This window comes from Dendrobates tinctorius, unplaced genomic scaffold, assembly GCF_039654945.1.
Source record: "Dendrobates tinctorius isolate UK_male_01 unplaced genomic scaffold, ASM3965494v1 ptg000086l, whole genome shotgun sequence".
NCBI classification, from domain to species: Eukaryota; Metazoa; Chordata; class Amphibia; order Anura; family Dendrobatidae; genus Dendrobates; species Dendrobates tinctorius.
In genome coordinates, this window is record NW_027361754.1 from 46787813 (window position 1) to 46806126 (window position 18314).

Here is an 18314-nt window from a genome sequence, read left to right on the forward strand (position 1 = left end):
ACATGGCTGGGCTAACCACACATGACTGAAATGCTGCCCACCAGCAGTGGTCACTGGCCACATGATTTTGTTTCATGATTGCGCGTCTATTCTCTGCCACAGTTGATCAGAACTGGAACAGAACAGCGCCACTCACTGAGTTGTGGCCGCTCGGAGAACTGCAGCTCAGCGCCATTCACTATTTACATCCGGGCATCAGAATGAATAAACAGTGCTGGGCCATAAAATATTGTCATAGTTGGAGCCCTTTGGTTATTGTGGATTTCAGATCAGATTAGTCAGTACCCAGTAGTGGCCACTAAGCAGTGTGACAGCGCCGGTGTACTACTCCATACGCTATTTACAGTGGCGCTGCAAAATGATGGTGGGGTGCCGGGTGTTGGACACTCACTGATCCGACATTGATGACCCATCCCCAGGATACGTCATCAACATCAAAGTGGTGGAAAATAGTTTCAAAAAGTAATTAAAAGTTTCAGGAAGTTTTTCCATATTTGTCAGGTACTAACAATGCCTGCAATTCAGTGGTGGTTCTGGTTCTGAGACCCCCAAACAGTGCACAGCGCAGTATACAGGAGCGCACACTCAGCAGATATGAGATTCGTTAGACTAAAGAGCCCACACTTTCTATTGAATCTGCACTCCGCTGTGTGCACGCTCCTGTATTCTCAGCTATGCACTGTTCGGAGGTCTACTGAGCAATCGGCGGGGGTCTCAGGACCTACCTTGACCCCAACCAATTCGCAGGCAACTAAAGTGTTTGCCAAATATGAAAAAAAAATCCCACACATCTCCGGTTCTGAGAACTTCCAAACTAATGTGTAATTAATGTCACCTACATTAAACTTGTGGCAAATGCTGGTCTCAGCCTCATACATTATATTACTGGGGTGGAAAGGGCGACATTACACTTAGGGCTCAGTCACATTACATATTTCTTGGCTGTACTTCAAGGAACAATTTCATCCCGACTGTGGGTTTCATGATCTGAACCATCAGATATATATGTATATATGGGGCTGTTCATTCATATATGGGACGAGCTGGCAGGTCGGGTCTTGCAGCCATAATACGGATATAAAATGCAGCCACTATATGGCCATGTGAATAAGCGCTTAGAAAGTAATGACATTATAGTGATGGAGAACACTATAATAATAATAATCTTTATTTTTATATAGCGCTAACATATTCCGCAGCGCTTTACAGTTTGCACACATTATCATCGCTGTCCACGATGGGGCTCACAATCTAAATTCCCGAACAGTATTACAGGATCAAAAAAACGATTTGCACCATCTCTTGTATTGTCGGGGGGATTCATGACCCTCCTTCTAAGTCTGGTTTTAAACATTAGAAATTCACAGTTCTGGTATGGATAGCAACTCCCAGACTAGTTGTCCCCAAATTCAAAAGACTCCTATATTCCTGTGTGGCTGTTGAGTTCAGATCAGGAGACCTGCAACCAGTCTGGATACCATGCCTGATCCTTTTATCACCCCCAGGGATGTCGCTGACAGATGTGACTTAAGGCCCGTCACACACAGCGATCTCACTAGCGAGATCGCTGATTTTGTGACACCACAGCGATCTCGCCAGCGAGATCGCTGTGTGTGACGGGGATCAGCGACCGGCCCCCCTGCCGGGTATCGCCGATCGTGCTCGATCGGCCTGGGCCATTTTTTGATCGCTGGTCTCCCGCTGGCCAGCACGCATCACAGCGAGAGACCAGCGATCAGCGACGCTGGTTTCTAATGTAAACATCGGGTATCCAGGAGCTGCGGCTCTTGGATACCCGCTGTTTACCTTGGAAACCGTCATACACGCTGGTTTCCAAGGCAAACAGCGGGCATCCAGGGGCCACGTGGCTCCTAGATACCCGATGTTCACCCTGGAAACCAGCGTGTACGCCGGTTTCCAAGGTAAACATCGGGCATCCAAGAGCCGCGGCCCCTGGACACCCGATGTCCACATTAGAAACCAGCTTGCTCGCTGGTCCTGATCGCTGGAGGGGCTGTCTATGTGACAGCTCACCAGCGATCTGCCCAACGATGCCCCAGCGATCCCATCCATGTCGGATCGCTGGTGGGACCGTTGGGACATCGTCATGTGTAACGGGGGCTATAGACTTAAGGCCCCTTTACATTTAGCGATGCACCAGTGATCCGACCAGCGATCCGACCCAGTCAGGATCGCTGGCGCATCGCTAAATGATCGCTAGTGAGCTGTACAATGGGGAATCAGTCGATATAAAAGCACTAGGTTTTTTTTTTTTTTTATAAATTAGGGTCCATAACTAGTTTGAAACCTATTCCACTTCACTTTTTAAGCCTTGTCCTAGTATTAAACCGTTAGTGAGAAATTTGAAAAACAGGTGATGTTTGTGGGGAACAAGGAAATCATGGCCGTCATGCATGAGGAAAGACAGGCTTTGTATCGTGGAAGGTCAGAATATACTATTCTCATTTCTAGACAGCTGCAGTGCTGACCGCAAAGCTCATCCGAGGTGAAGCCTTGTGGATTGCAAGATGAAGCATGGCAAGGAGGCAAGAGAAAAGGTCAAGAACGAAGCAGCAATGTGGCCATAGAGCTCCACAGGCAAGGTATCATTCGGTTACCAACCTGAAGACGGCTTCAAAGAGGCAAGAATGTACAGTCTACAGAAGCAACACCTTGAAAGTTGTGCAAACCACAAAACGGGTTCCCACGCACATATCTGCCATCAACCCATCATGGAGGGATTAGATTATCGGCTGCAACCGTCTAATCTTGCAAAATCTGGGAAACATTCATCTTATTATGACTGGCTGGCTCGCCACACACCACCTTGTCTCTTAAGTTGTTCAATGACTTTGTCCTAAAGAAACTTTAGGTGCACGCACCATAGACATCCTATTTTCGGCTTTTCACTCTTCCTGCAGCGACCGTCTCCTTTTACCATCACCGTGTCTTAATTTTTCACAGCCAACTTCCCCCTGTCAGCGAGACTCGGCTTCACTTTCTTGTGTGCGGCGGAGAGCTGAGGTTTTCACGGCATTGCCGCGCAGCTGCACACGTAGGAGCCAGGTGAATCCTGGATTCCTGTCACGCTGATTGCACACAGATATGAGCTGCCCATCCATACACGTCCTCATCAAGCTGAAGAGCTGGCAATCAAACCGGAACATGAAACTGCAAGCCTGCCAGCTGCCACATCTGTAGACCAATGGCCGGATACCCAACTACCAACAATACATGTGGGTCACAGTACTGTATTGGGCGCTGTTCACATTTCCACTTGTCATCTGTGTGCAATAGATCCAGTATTAAAAAAGAACTAGATGTATCACAAATGGGGCAAAAAATATATGGTTTCCGATTTTTAGTTCCATGTATAATGGATCCAGTTTTGCCACCTCTCATGCTCAAAAATGGATCCATTTACGGATGACGATCTGCTAGATCATAGTTTGCAAGCAGGATTCTCACTCCTTTTGAGATCTGTTGATTTGAGTTGTTTTTCTGTAATATCTTTACTGTCTGTACAAATCTCCTCTAAAATGTAATATGTTGGTGCTAAAGGAATAAAAATTGTTATGGTCAGTATCCCATAGACTACAATGTTAAGAAATAAAAGGAGGGATCCAGTTGCTATCCATTATTTTGTCTTGTGATCCAGCTAGAAAGACTGCGGTCAAACGGAAGACATTTTAGGACATTTACGTCCCCATTCAAATGGATGGATCATTGGATCATGTACTGGATTTGACATCCCAAATCGGATAAAAAAAAAAAATGTTAAAAAGGAAAGAATTTCTGGACGTGTGAACAGAGTCCAACACGTTTTATAGAATACAACATAAGGCAAGCCAACAACAAGTCCAGAAGAAAATAAAGAAGAATGTACTTTGCATTAGTAGAAATGTTTCTTTCCTGTTATCTCCCTGCGGCTGTACTAGATACATTACTATGAACTTTAAACAGATATCGATATCACCAAGGAGAGTTTAGTTTTGTTGACCCAGTGATGGAAAATTAAAAAAAAAAAAAAAAGGCCATTGTTAAAAGGAAACAAGGCGTCATTTGGGGTAAAATTCTGCCCTTTTTTTATTTTTAGGGTAATATAAAACTACCTATATGAGATTTGTAAAAAAAAATATAAAATCCTACTAAGCTGTTCAATAAAAACTGTGTCTTTGCGATGTACGTGCAGCACATGGTGGTAACAGGGTCTCCTCGCCCTCCCTCTGTGCCTTGTCCTTGGGCTTCAGGTTATCATGAGCAGCCTAATGCAACACTAAGCAAACAAACACTCTGTGCCACTATGTCTAATAACAGGTGAGACCAGGATATCCTGCCTGCCTATTAACTCTTTCAGTGAAAAAAAAAAAAAAAAGAAAAGATAAAACAAAGCAACAACAAGCCCATAATATAAAGACGCTTGAAATATTGATCAAAACCACACACTAGATACAAAAGTAACAGTATGACAAAGTATTCCAAAACTTTAGGCACATTGACTTTATAGCTATTTTGTACAAGAATGCATTTATAAAACATTCTAAAAAAATAATAATAAACAATTGGCAAATAAATAAAAAATTGAACAATGAGAAAAAAAATAATTTGATAAATCCCCAAATATCTCTAATGGTATTATATACATGCACAAAAAAAAAGACAAGTGAATAAAGAGAATCGCACACATTTCAAGACAACATATTACCAGAATTGCCAAATAACTGCCGTGTTGGTAGCAGAGGAGCCGGGGTTAAAGAGACAGGTGTCTGCATACAGAGGGCCATAAGAGAAAGGGCATGTGTGGCAGGGAGGAGGGCAGGTGCGGGCTGTCTCCCCCTCTGGGCAGGGCGAATTACCTAAAGTGGATGGCCAGGATTGTGCTTGTTTACAGAGACACCTCGAGCTGCTTAAAGAGGCTTCTAAATCTGTGTTTAATGTGCAAACCTGCAGCTTTCGGGCTGCCTTTGTCAGGAGCCTGGGCTGCCTCATCCCTTTGTATGTCTTCTCCAATTAACATTAAAGTGAGCCTTGTGCTCAGCTCATCCCTCTCTCCAGATAAAACCTCTGAGCTGCAGCCAGCACTGCACCTCCAGCCTTATCACCTGCTAATCTCATCCTTCCTACAGATAACAGCTACTTTCTGCTCACACAACATTTCCCTGGTGCTCCAGAGGGAGGCACAGAATATAGTCAAAATGGCTCATGTAGAAACAATGCGCTTCCACTGTAGCATCCTCCGACTTCATCACTTGTTAGCAGCTTTATGCACCGCCTGGTTATCTGCACAAGTTCCTTTAAGAAAAAAAAAAAGGCAATTCTTCTCTGCAAATAGCGCCACATCTATCTACAGGCTGTGTGTAGTATTGCATCTCATCCTCAAAGGAGCTAAGCTGCAATACCAGACACATCCATGGGCAGATGAGGGGCTGTTTATAGACTAAAGCAGCCATGTGTATTCTAATCTTTAACAACCCCTGCAATGTCCCGATACTGCTGTGGAAGGGGTCTATTCAGGATCATGATGCCTTACTGCAAAGCCCAGCACTGGTGCCTCTCCTAACCTGGACTGATATTCCAACTGGTTTCAGAGAGCTCAGTTTTCCTTCTTTAGGGTTAAGTATTTGCATCCAAAATTTCTGCTCCATTTTGTGGCAGGATAAAATAGGGGCATTTTAAGGCATTTATTTTTTACATGTGTTTTTGGTGCTAATTTTTCCTCATTCATTAGTATGGGTGAAATCTGCAGCAAAAGCGGTGAAAGAACTGGCATGCTGCAGACTGAAATCTGCAAGTCACAAACAAGCAACATGTGCACAAGAGTTCAGGAATCTCATACTGGCATCCTTTAGATTTTGTGACAAATCTGTACAGAGAAAAACGTGACAAATCTGCAACATGTACACAGGCTCTAAAGGTCACCATACACGTCACGCAGTTTTTTGTATGGACTGTGATGCACTGATGGGTCATGAGTCTCCTGGCCCTAACACAGACCGGCCGAGAGTCCCCTCTTACAGTATATGAGACTACGGAGTTCAGGTCAGGAGACCTGCGGCCGGACTATGCATTGTGGTTGGTACTTGGACCATGAAACAAGGATGTGTGAATCCGGCCTTAAACTAAAGCCGACCAGACCTGCTGACATCAACTGTCAGCCCAATATGAATGGGGGCATCCCAATTCTGCCCTGACAGATGACATCTAGGGAGAGAGGGAAACGTCCTGCTGAATTTCACTGTACGATCCCTGTGTTCAGCGGGAGATAAGCTGCTGCCAAAAAAGTTTGGCAGCGGTTTTCTCACAGAGACCATAGGAGCTGAGCGAGCGCTGTGTATGGGGAAGCCTGGGAAGATGGCGGCCAGCCGAACCCTCACTTGGCCAACATCTATCTTATCGTGACTTCCCCTATTGGTTTGCAGTCACATATTCTGCCTACAGACCTGCAGATATTTGGATATTACCACTCGTGCCCACAATCTATAATGTGATCCTGATACAATTTTTTCCGACACACGAAAATCTGCTTCTTTGGTCAGGATAAACCCAAAAGCTCAATCACAGAGTGGACATTATAATTTGCAAATGGTAGTTTCATGAAGCAACAAGACCTTCACCGCTTATTATACTCCAATACCGGAGCCGACACCAGAGGACACATCAGACAAATCCAGAATTACAGCCGCCCAGATAATACCTATAATTCCCAAGGACCTGGTGTCGTAGCCTTTTACAGAACATTTAGAAAAAGAGCTGATTGCAGATAAGCTATATGTCAATCGTCAGAAATGTTTAGATTAATATGTATCAGTGTTCATCAAATTACAGAAAAATATCCCTATTATGTTCTGTTACTCAGTTTCCACGATGCGCAGATGGATGAGTTGCACAATGGGCATCTTTAAAGAAATCTTTATACATTCACAAAATCACTTTGCAACCATGTTGAAGCGTAAGCTCCGCAGAACAGATGACTGGCGGTTTCGTCCTTTGTTCTCATATTGTTACGGCAGTGTCAGAGGTAAATGAATAATATCAGCCAGTCCATGGCATCTGAATAGGAAGGGGATACACATCTCAATCACCCTCCGGCGCTCACACTGGCTCCAAGACAGATCAATATAGCAATTAGATGTTATCAGCGTGCGCCGCTTCCCCTGCCTCCCTCTGGCCTTCCACCCTCCCCCCCACTAAAACTCGCAGCTTTCATGCCCTCATCTCATAGCCCTGATGTCACATGGATATCTGGGTTTAAGACCTCTGTGCGACTTTGTGCAGCCGTCCGGAGAGAACCGATAAATAGAGGAAAAAAAATAATAATAAAATGTAGCTGCATGCAAGAACACACGTACAATGTTACTGTCAGCACTGCAAAAATGAGCACTTGTTAACCCGTCTACTACCGTATCCAACAAGGCTCGATGAGAAAATGTGGAGTGGCATTGTTGATGCCTGCAGAATTAAAGGGAGGTTCAAGTCACGTGAATTTGTTTTGCACAAAAATAACAAGGACATAAAAAGGAAAAAAAAAGTATTGCCAATCCCCCTTGCCAAGGGTTCTGCCGTACCTCGGCGATCTGCTAAGCAGGCCGCAATGATGATGTGTTGTTTTGATATGTAACCTCAATGGTGTCGACATGCCAAAATGGTTCATAGAGAACAGTGGGAAGTGTGATATGGGGAGTATTACTCCTTTTTGTCATTTTATAAGTATATATATATATATATATATATATATATATATATATAACCCTTCAGTCTGGCCACAAATACAGTAACCGTTGGCTGAAACAGGACCATTCATCCACCTAATGTGTAAAAATGTGTTTCATCTTAAGGCAGATGTGGAAAAGTAGGATTAGGCATGTTGGAATTCACCATACCCTATTTGTTCCCACGGCAGGCAAGCCACTGCCAAAAAGTGTCCAACAACGACCTAATCCCCTCTCCCAATTGAGAATACATGGAACTTGGCCAATTCGAGTGTGTATGTGTATGGTATAGTCTGGAGGAATAGCTCTTGGGTGAACACATGATAATGTGTAGGGAGAAAAAGGGGAGAAGGGGGTAGCTGGGCACATCAGAGAGGACTGTGGTGCCGAGTAGGGGCACCACAAAAATTTTGAATATGACCAACAATCCCTTCTTTATCAGACAAACCATTATTGAACAGAACGACTTCGCACAGATGCTACATTCAAGAAATCAATATCACTTGGAAGTTCTGATATTTGGCTGAAGGTCCAACTTATGGATCCCAAGAATACCGAAGAACGGCTACATGATAGATTATTTTTTTGCTAATGTATATACTAAGATTGGCATCACTGTCCAAGTATGTATGGACTGGCTACAGGCCTCCTGACCCCCACTCTGAACCCTGTGAGGCTGTTGAGTTCTGGTCAGGAGACCTGTACCAAGTCCATATTTCACAGTACATACATGGACCGTAAATTTCGGATGTGTGAAATCAGCTTACACCATGGTCATTGGCGTCATACCATAGCTGTGTATGGTGGGTCCACCTAGTTTAGACCTCCATTAGCTTTTTTATTGTACTTTTAGCATTTTCCCAAAATAAGGAAACTATATAAAAGAACATACACCAAAGACATTCTCAAACATCAAGCCCATAAAACTGGATGACTTGCTAAGATAGATAAATAGTTGCAAAAATCAACAAGGTCACAACTGGGAAGCACTAGCAAAATGAGAATGGTATGATACAAGAAAGGGAAGGCTGCAGATTAAAAGGGTGTTCCAATCTGCAACATTTATGGAATATCAATAAGATATGCAACAATTGTCCCAGAAGGAACAAGCCCCTTTAATATTCGCAAACAATGGAGAGAAGGGCAGGACAGAGGCATGTCAACGATCCTTCCTCCAAAGACTCATCATGATGGATAGGTGGGCATGAAACTGAACCAGAACGAGCTTGGGAAGGGGGCACTTTGCTATAACCTTCTCCACGAGATGTCATTACATAGAATAGAGCAATATTAGCTAATTAATAAAAAAAAGAAAATTCCGTTCTATAATTTCAAGCTATATCATTTCCATCTAGCGGAGCATTGAGCGATATTGACAGATGAATATATTTCAGGGTACAAGAGCACACAGAATAGATTTTCCCCATACATTTCTCAGCTCTCTGGATAATATTGAGTCAGTCTGCATGTTAATTATATCAATCTATCACACCATAGCTGCAGCCTCAGCAACTTAAATGAGGTCGAGCGGTCTTGACACTGGCTGAGGACGTGATCTTACGCATCGAGGATCATCATGTACAACACCGAACCTCACGGAGGAAATATGACCTTCCATTCAGGAGGGAAAGAATCCAGGGATGCATGTTTTTTTTAAAACTTAGACAATTAATACCTACAGACCTAGAGCTTCCATTCATTACAAGACATCATTGTCCCACGGATGTAAAGGTCAGTGCTAATAATGTTTTGCAATCTCTCCTTTTCCTGCCTGTGCCATTGGCTTCTCAAAATAAAAGTCTTCCCCATATTAGAATTTACTTTATGTCCCATCAATATCAAAATGGTTTCTGGCAAAGCACATTTCCTATTCAATTGTTAGCATGCAATATTAAAGCAAGTAATTATCTTGAGCTCCACGTCCATGTACTAAGACCTGATGATGGTCTACCAAACCTGCCAAATTCAATGGATCTGCTGAATGTCTAATGTGATCCTTATGTCCCCAACAGATTATGTTGGCTAACTCAAGGATTGAGAGGATGGAATTTAATTGCCCGATCGTTTTCTTCAGCAGGGAGATAAGCCACTTCCCGAAATGTCCAGCAGTGGCTCTCTCACAGAGAACACTCAGCTGAGAATTTCGTTCATGTATATGGGGGACTTGAATAGCTTTCGGGAAAGGTATGGACTCATAACTTAAAGCCCGTCACATCTAGGCCATGCGTTAACACCAGTATTGGACAATATTTTGGCCTAAGTTTGTATGTAGTGCTAGTAATCTCACATGGTTCATAAAAATGCAAGACACCCATCAAGGAGAGGGTCCATCGGTATTTTGGATCCTATTAAATCTATATTGTGCTCACACCTCCTACCACCATCACCGTGCAGAGGAACCAATAAAGCCAAAACCAGGAGGTTTTTACTCGTAAAATTACAAACTTAAAGCTTTAAAGAGGTCCAAAAGTGGAGGAGGAACAGAAGACAGGACACTATTGCCTTGTCATATCAATGTCATTTGATTTCATTGTCTGTCCCTTCCCCCATGGATGGGTAGATACCCCTTTTGGTACTATTAGCCAGAATCATTAATACAACTGCTGATACTGACCTGTAGATGAAAACGTGAGCTGATGACTGTTTCTTTTACTCTGATTCTCGGGCATAACGAGTTGATGGCTCTGGTGAAGGTTGGTGATGATGCTGGAAAGGTCGTTGTCACGGCTGTAAGTAAAGATAATGGACAATGTAAAATAAAAGACTGAAGTACTGTACTTATAGAGAAGAACACCATTCTTGACTGTCACTAGTAAGATAATCGAACCCTGTACATGCAGGTGAAGACACATACAGGAGAAACCCCTGTGCAAGAAGAATATGTGGGCCCTTTGCAGTCCAATAGCTCACCACAATGGAGAATTGCACCTACTTTGAAGCTAGAGTTGGGCCCCCTTACTTCTTGGGCCCCTGTGCGGCTGCACAGGTTGCACTAATGGTACAGTATGTCGGCCCCTGTGTATACTACTGTAGGAGCTACTGCTACACATTGGGAATGAAGCTTGATTTATCAACCAAAAGGCCTTCTCACCAACATTTAGGACTTGCGTTATTCAGTATAATTAGTTTCCCTCCATATATTCATGTGGGTTTCCTACAGGCCTTCCAGTTTCTATGCACATAACCCAAAGATAAACCTATAGATGTACGAAGAATAGCATGTGAGCCCAAACAGGGACAGACAAAAATACAACATAAAGTGCAAAAAAATAATGCTGCACACAGTATATAATACATCTCAGACATACTGTATATGTAAGGTACCAGTCCACCTAAATACTAGCTAAACTCTTACCATCCATACTGACACCCCTAGATGACCCACTATCTCCCATTTTCCAGCTTGGGTGAAGTCGTGAAGTATCGTATATCTAATGAGCACCAATTAAAACCGGCAAAGAACTACTCCTACCGATTGCTCTGAGATCACTGGATGGAGGCCGCTAAATCATTATTATTTCCGTGGGTTATCAAGCATGACAAGGAGAATCATTCCCCTTCCTGTAATTACAGATCTAATATTTCATGATAAGGGATGCTGGGAGTGCCATCTTATCCCCTCCGTAGTTTAAAGTCCTGAAATGACTTTGTAGCTGCCAAGTGTTTATGGTAAAAGACGCTACATTCTTCTTCTGCGAGGACTGAGCGGGCAGAGACACCCGGTACGTCTTCTGCCTGGTGCTGAGCACAACTTCTCAGGTTCATAATTCAGCTAAGCCAATAATTCCTAATAATCTGTACACTGCGCCAAATCTAAGATTACATATCTACTCACATGATCTGAGACCCCCATCTTTGTCCCTGCAACACACAGCACATTGTCTGCACGGGATGGTGGAAGGCAGGAAAGGACGACGTCAAGTTGCACTCAAGCTCCTCTTCAGCATGAGCTATTGGCTTGACAGTGCACTTTAAACCATATATATACCCACTAAGCTCCCACCTATTGGCACATAAAAGCCTTCCAGCACCATGGCCAGCAGCCCCCTGTGACTGAAGCAGAGCTAATCTGTTTATAAGACCCCCTAATTGGATCAGGCTGTCTCCATATTAACAGCATTTTGGCTAGACTGGATAAAAAATGAAAAAAAAAACTTTTTTTCTAGAACCCTTCCCAAAACTTAGATCAACACCCACGATACAGAGTTTTTTTTTAAATAGCCAAGTGTACTTGCATCGAGGTAATTAATAAGTGGGGTGGGAGGTAATGTCTGCAAACGGTGTTCATGCATACGGTAATCCCCCTTGGGTGTGATCCTCTCCCGATGCAGCGCATTATGTAAATATTGCTGGTTTGTAAGCAGTTTAGGAGGCGATTACCAGTTCTCTGTGTGCCTAATCTCACAGATCGCAGAGGGGAAGACTGGTCCAGAGGACAAATGGAGATTAATGTTACCATCAGCACGAAGATGGGAGGGAGGGGGGCTGCAATGTATCCTTATGGGTAGGGTAATGAAGCCTCGGCACAAATAGAGTTATCCCTAGCCTTGTATCGCTGCCAGACACATTGGTCTGCACCTCACAGCTGGCTGTCATGACCAGAGATGATCGCCTCATTCATTTTTCAATGGTGCCTGTGGGCCTGTCTCTCCTACGTACACTGATAAGCCCATCATGCGTACCAGCTTACCTGTTTGGAAACATAAAATATAGATCCCCTTTGTTGAATGCATGCAGTTGTTTTTGGAAGTCTTACAGATACACATTTTGTATATTATTTATACTTCCTTCATTGGCTCCCTACATATTTAAAGAGGTCCTATCACTTGCCATAAATATGTATTTTTTGTAACCTGATGTAAACGCCACTTTTCTCCTGAATCCGGTGTTGTTTTTCTTTTGTTTCTGCGCCTCTCCGTTCCTGAGATATGACCTTTTCTTCCCTGTACATAAATCTTGTCCAAGTAGTCAAATGGGCATGATCTTCATCTCCTCTGTGGGCGTTTTCTGGAGGAATACGCCCAGTTGGCTAAAAAAAGGCTTGATTTATATACAGGGAAGAGGAGGCTATCATATCTCAGGAATGGAGAGGCGCAAGAGCACAAGAAAAATATTGCCGGATTCAGGAAAACAGTGGCATTTACACCAGGTTAAAAAAAATACATATTAATGGCAAGTGAAAAGTCTACTTTATCATCATATACGATATGTTTACCAGGTCAATATTATATATATTTGCGATTCCTAAAATTTATAAAGTATCTTAGCTGCAACAAAAAATGCCAATCCTAACATATAAACCACAAGGAAATTTTCATTATGGTTTACAATAGGACATTTTTGCCAATAGAACCATCCCCGTTACTGGGAAAAAAATAACTCTTAAGCTTCATTGTTTACTTAGGAAAAAGACCCCAAAATGTAACTTTTATGAATAGATCGATACGAGACATTCAGCTGCTAGCAATAGAATAGCTGAAAGAGACACACGATCAACAAGGACTAGAGGATGGAGCATCTCATGCGGCATTTTCTAAAATCAAATCAATAGTAGTCTACAGCACTCATCCAAAAAGTTTGATGAAGAAAAAAAACAACTCTTTTCACAACATGCAGAAGGTCCAGGAAGATGCTGACGCGTTTCAAACAGATGAAACTGTTCTAACTCGTAGCATTGCATCTTCCTCTCACCATGAGGCATTGGGGAATATGGCTGGTGAGCTCGTAACAGCTGTTTTACAGCATTTTCCGTATACTACTATGTACTTAGGGGATGAGTAATCGCCATGAAGAGTGCTCCAATAGTCTCGTCACCAACGCGTTTCTTTATTTGGATCAAGCAGGATCTTCAAGAGAATAGACTTGTAAGTCAGTGCTTTTCTTGCAAATGCTGTATGCTCGCCCATGAGGTATGAAGTGGCCAAAAGCTTTGGGTATCACTGGTCTGTGAAACATTGGAACAGAAGTTCTGCCTTTTTTGGGAGTGCTATGTATGGCAATACCACTTAAAGACAATCTGTCAGCAGGCTTTTGCTGTGTAATCTGAGAGCACCATGATATAGGGGCAGATACCCTTATTCCAGCGATGTCACTTACTAGGTTTTGTTGTTTCAATATAATCAGTGTTTTATCAGCAGGAGATTATCACTACAGGACTAGGTAGCTTGTGCCTCCTGGTCCAATCACACTCCCACCACTGATTGGCAGCTCTCTGTCAATATACAGAAAGCAGCCAATCAGTGGTGTGGGCGGGGGTCATACACAGCTCAGCATTCTGAGCTCTGATAGATCTGCAGCATAGAAAACTGATTCCTTCAAAACTGGAATCAGGCTCTCTGTCCCTACATCATATGGCTGTTAATACTACATAGCAGAAACTTGCTGACAGATTCCATTATTTTAAAGAGATGGACATCCAGTCTCTATCTCATACACACGGCAATTAATGTAATTTTTGCCACAGATGTGAGATAATAATACAAGGCTCAACCCCCAAAATAGCCATACATTAACATCCAAGTTATAGAAAAAAAGGGAGCTCCATCTTAAAAAAAACCCTTCAACCTGGACAATCATTGCTTCCCCCAGACTAGTCCGGCAGGTTTATGAAGCCACTCCTGCCATAGACATGAGAAGAAATAATTTTGCAAATGTTGTCCAAAATGGACAGCAATTCTATCATATCTGGGCCTGAGGCATATTGTACCCACCATATTAACAGAGCGATATTTGTTCATTATCTATGTAACACTTTTTGGAAAAAAAAGCTTGGAAAAATGACAAAAAACAAGTTCCCCAGTACTGAAGATAAGCACAGTTGAGCGTTTCTTGTCTTGGCAGCAGGTGGGTTAAGAAGGGATGGTTGAGCATGGCTTTCCGAGCTACCGGCGCCTTCCACAGCCTTGTTAGCGCCATAATCCCGCTTCCCGCCTGATGAACCCCTTCCTAGACCCTGCCGTAGGCGGCTAGAAGAGGCTGATACCTCCTAATGAGCTCCCGTCACCTTTCCGCTGTCCCCCTCTAACGCCCCCCTCTCCTTTCCTTCTTATCCCCCCGCTCCCTCCCGTTTCCCGCTCACAAACTCACGTCCCACGGGAATCTGCTAATTAGCTCATTAGAATTCAGCGAGCGAGGGGGGGATGTAATAAATAAATAAGAGGAGGCACAGCTGTAAATCCTATCTTTAATGCTCTTCACTTAACGATAAAATCTCCGGATCTCCTCTTCCTTCCCATAGTCCACCTTATATTTTCCACTTAGGATTGAAAGGTCTTCAGAGGGCTGTTTAATTTTAACCTCTAATGCACAGGCGAGCCTTGGAATTATTAAAAAAAAAAATAATAATAAAAAGAAGTCTTGGCAACACAAGGTCAAACTAATTAGCCTCCCCAATCCTAAATGGTGGAGATGCCAGTTCTCTCCGAGACTGTAAATACACTATTATAGGCCTGCGTTTGAGGGGTTCAAATAAACCTGCCCTCATACAATTTAATTACATGGATATATATAAAAAAAAGTGTGTCATTCAGATAGTAATCAAAACCTTGAAAAAAAAAAATAACTAGTGACCCTCTTAAAAGCACCTGTCGACAGGGATTTTATTTTTTTCTAAGTGAAAACTACAAAGTGCCACTGAAAAGGTCCCTGGCCTAAAGTATTTTATTTTTTAAATAGATCTAAAATGAAGAAATTAGCCACTTTTACTAATGTTTCTATGTACAAATGCTGTGGACCCACAGCTCCTCTGTACAGTGATGCGTTTCCTTGGTAACAGACTACAAACAAGCTCAGTGTAGTCGGATTCTGCTGTGAAATTTCCATGCATCGGTCTCTACTTTCTGCCAATGTATGCTAGTATTAAATAGGGGGGGATAGTAAGACTAAAGGAATAGGATAGTAGGACCATGGCATAACTTGTTTTGGAACATATAGGTTTGCAAAAATTAAGATGTTTTCATTTTCATTTGATGCACAGAAATAATGAAAGAAAATAGTTGTGAAGGCGGACCATCCCTCTAAAACTCACCCCATGACATAAGAACGTACCCAGTGAAATATTTGTTACAGAGAATACGAGTTTTATATAATCACAAGTACACTGTTGAGGTCCATGGTCTTGGATTACCACTATACAGAGTGCTGTTTTGAGTGCCCACATCACTGATTGGGAGATTTATGCCTATGCACAGTGCAAACAGGTAGTGGGGTGTGGATATTGAAGGAAGTTGTAGATCTGTAGCAGATAACACAGTTATTTTTATCAAAACTACAGCAAGCAGCCCAGTAAGTGACACATTGCTGGAATCAGGGTCTCTGACTCTATACAATGCAGCTCTCAGATGGGGTAGCAAAATCCTGGCAACAGATCCCCTTTAAAGTTAAAAGTTATATGGAAAGGAGCAGAGAAGTTTTACTGACACCTAATTCCACATTTCTACAAATCTCAAGTTCTTACACCTTAGGCTAATAAAAACAATGGAAATACGCTTAGAGAAATCACTAGCGGCTGGAGGGGACGACAAGGTGGCGGGAACGAGGCTTTAATAATGCTCGGAAGAGCATTAGCGCAGATGCAGCTGGGAAACAGGCGGGGTTGTATGAAGGTTAGATCGGTTCTTGGATGAGTGGAAATGCCTCACCTGGATAGCGCTGGTGAAACTTTTTCCGTTTTTATCATGATTAGGCTGGTTTCACATTTGCGTTTTTTTGCGCTGGAAAAAAACGCATATGTGCGCATGCGTTTTTTCCCCTATATTTAACATGGGTGCGCATACCTGCGCGCTGGTAAGCGCATGTATGCGATTTTCATGCGCTGCGTTTTTTTGGGGTGTGCGTTTGTATTTTCCAGACGCAGCATGTTGCATTTTTTGGCCCTGCAAAAAAGCGCATGCGCACATATGCGCACGTTTTGCGCTAAAAATGGCCATTATAGCCTATGGATGCGCATACATGCGCACTGGCATGCTCATGTATGCGTTTTTTTGCACATGCGTTTTTTTTTGTTAACCATGGAATTTAGGGGTTTGGGTTAGAGTTAGGGTTAGTTAAGGGGGGTTAGGGTTAGGGTCAGGGTTGGGGTTAGGGTTAAGTATGGTTTGGTTAAGGGTCAGGGTCAGGGTTAGGGTTAAGTATGGTTTGGTTAAGGGTCAGGGTTAGGGTTAAGTATGGTTTGGTTAAGGGTTAGGGTCAGGGTTAGGGTTAGGGTTAAGGTTAGTTAGGGTTTGGGTTAGGGTTAAGTATGGTTTGGTTAAGGGTTAGGGTCAGGGTTAGGGTTAAGTATGGTTTGGTTAAGGGTTAGGGTCAGGGTTAGGGTTAGGGTTAAGGTTAGTTAGGGTTAAGTATGGTTTGGTTAAGGGTTAGGGTCAGGGTTAGTTAGGGTTAAGTATGGTTTGGTTAAGGGTTAGGGTCAGGGTTAGGGTTAAGGTTAGTTAGGGTTAAGTATGGTTTGGTTAAGGGTTAGGGTCAGGGTTAGGGTTAAGGTTAGTTAGGGTTAAGTATGGTTTGGTTAAGGGTTAGGGTCAGGGTTAGGGTTAAGGTTAGTTAGGGTTAAGTATGGTTTGGTTAAGGGTTAGGGTTAAGGTTAGTTAGGGTTAAGTATGGTTTGGTTAAGGGTTAGGGTCAGGGTTAGGGTTAGTTAGGGTTAAGTATGGTTTGGTTAAGGGTTAGGGTCAGGGTTAGGGTCAGGGTTAGTTAGGGTTTAGGGTTTGGGTTAGGGTTAAGTATGGTTTGGTTAAGGGTTAGGGTTAGGGTCAGGGTTAGTAAAGTCATGGTTTGGGTTAGTGTGAGGGGCCACCTAATGTTGGAAAAAAACGCAAACGCGGTAAAAACGCACTAAAAACGCATACAAACGCATAAAAACGCTGCGTTTTTTTCATGCATGCTCATAAAAATGCTTGAAAAAAACGCAGCAGTTGTATGCTTTTGTATGCGTTTTTTCAATGCGTTTTTTTGCGGGAAAAACGCGCTGCAAAAAAAAGCAAGTGTGAAACTAGCCTTACTGGGCTAGATGCACTTGTTATATGCAGGGTAAACGAGTTGTTAAAACGTACACAGGATTTTTATGTAAACTAATGCACTTTGGCAACGTGTTTTTCGATGGCACAATGTTTACATTGGAATCACATTTTTGGAATATAGTTCCGCAGTAATTCACTGAGACTCCAGCAAAAGAGGTGAAGAGGAGACTCGTGCTGCGTCAGGGAGGAGCAGCAGAAGAATAGTAGGGGATTCTATGCTTGTTTTTGTTGTTTTGTATTTATTTTTGACCATGCTTTTTATTTACCAACTAACGAACGACTGAAAACTGAACGCCTTTTGTAACGCCGTTGTATGTGAACAGCTGAAACATAAAAGAGTTTATAGACATACAAGGGACACAATGTGAACACTGATCAATGGATGCATGCTAAATTTTCACTTTTTGGGGGGGGTACCATGTGTGTCTGTGCCATGGCAGATCACATAGCCACTCTGAAGACCCCCATACAAATCAGACAGAAGTAGGGCACACCTACCAAAATTAATGGGATCGACTGACACTTATATGAATGGGGGGGGTTCACCGACAGATGATTGCTGGGGTGATACAGTTCCAGAATGACTGAT

General features: G+C 42.9%; 1 protein-coding gene across 3 annotated transcripts in view; it reads right to left on the reverse strand.

Annotated features, from left to right (window-relative positions):
- The window catches only part of SAMD11 (sterile alpha motif domain containing 11), a 185779-nt gene that overhangs the window by 52126 nt on the left and 115339 nt on the right, over positions 1-18314 (reverse strand). For all 3 annotated transcript variants that reach the window (XM_073585349.1, XM_073585351.1, XM_073585352.1), the window contains exon 5: positions 10324-10436. In XM_073585349.1, coding sequence (XP_073441450.1) covers positions 10324-10436 — 113 coding nt within the window. The remainder of the gene's footprint in view (positions 1-10323; positions 10437-18314) is intronic.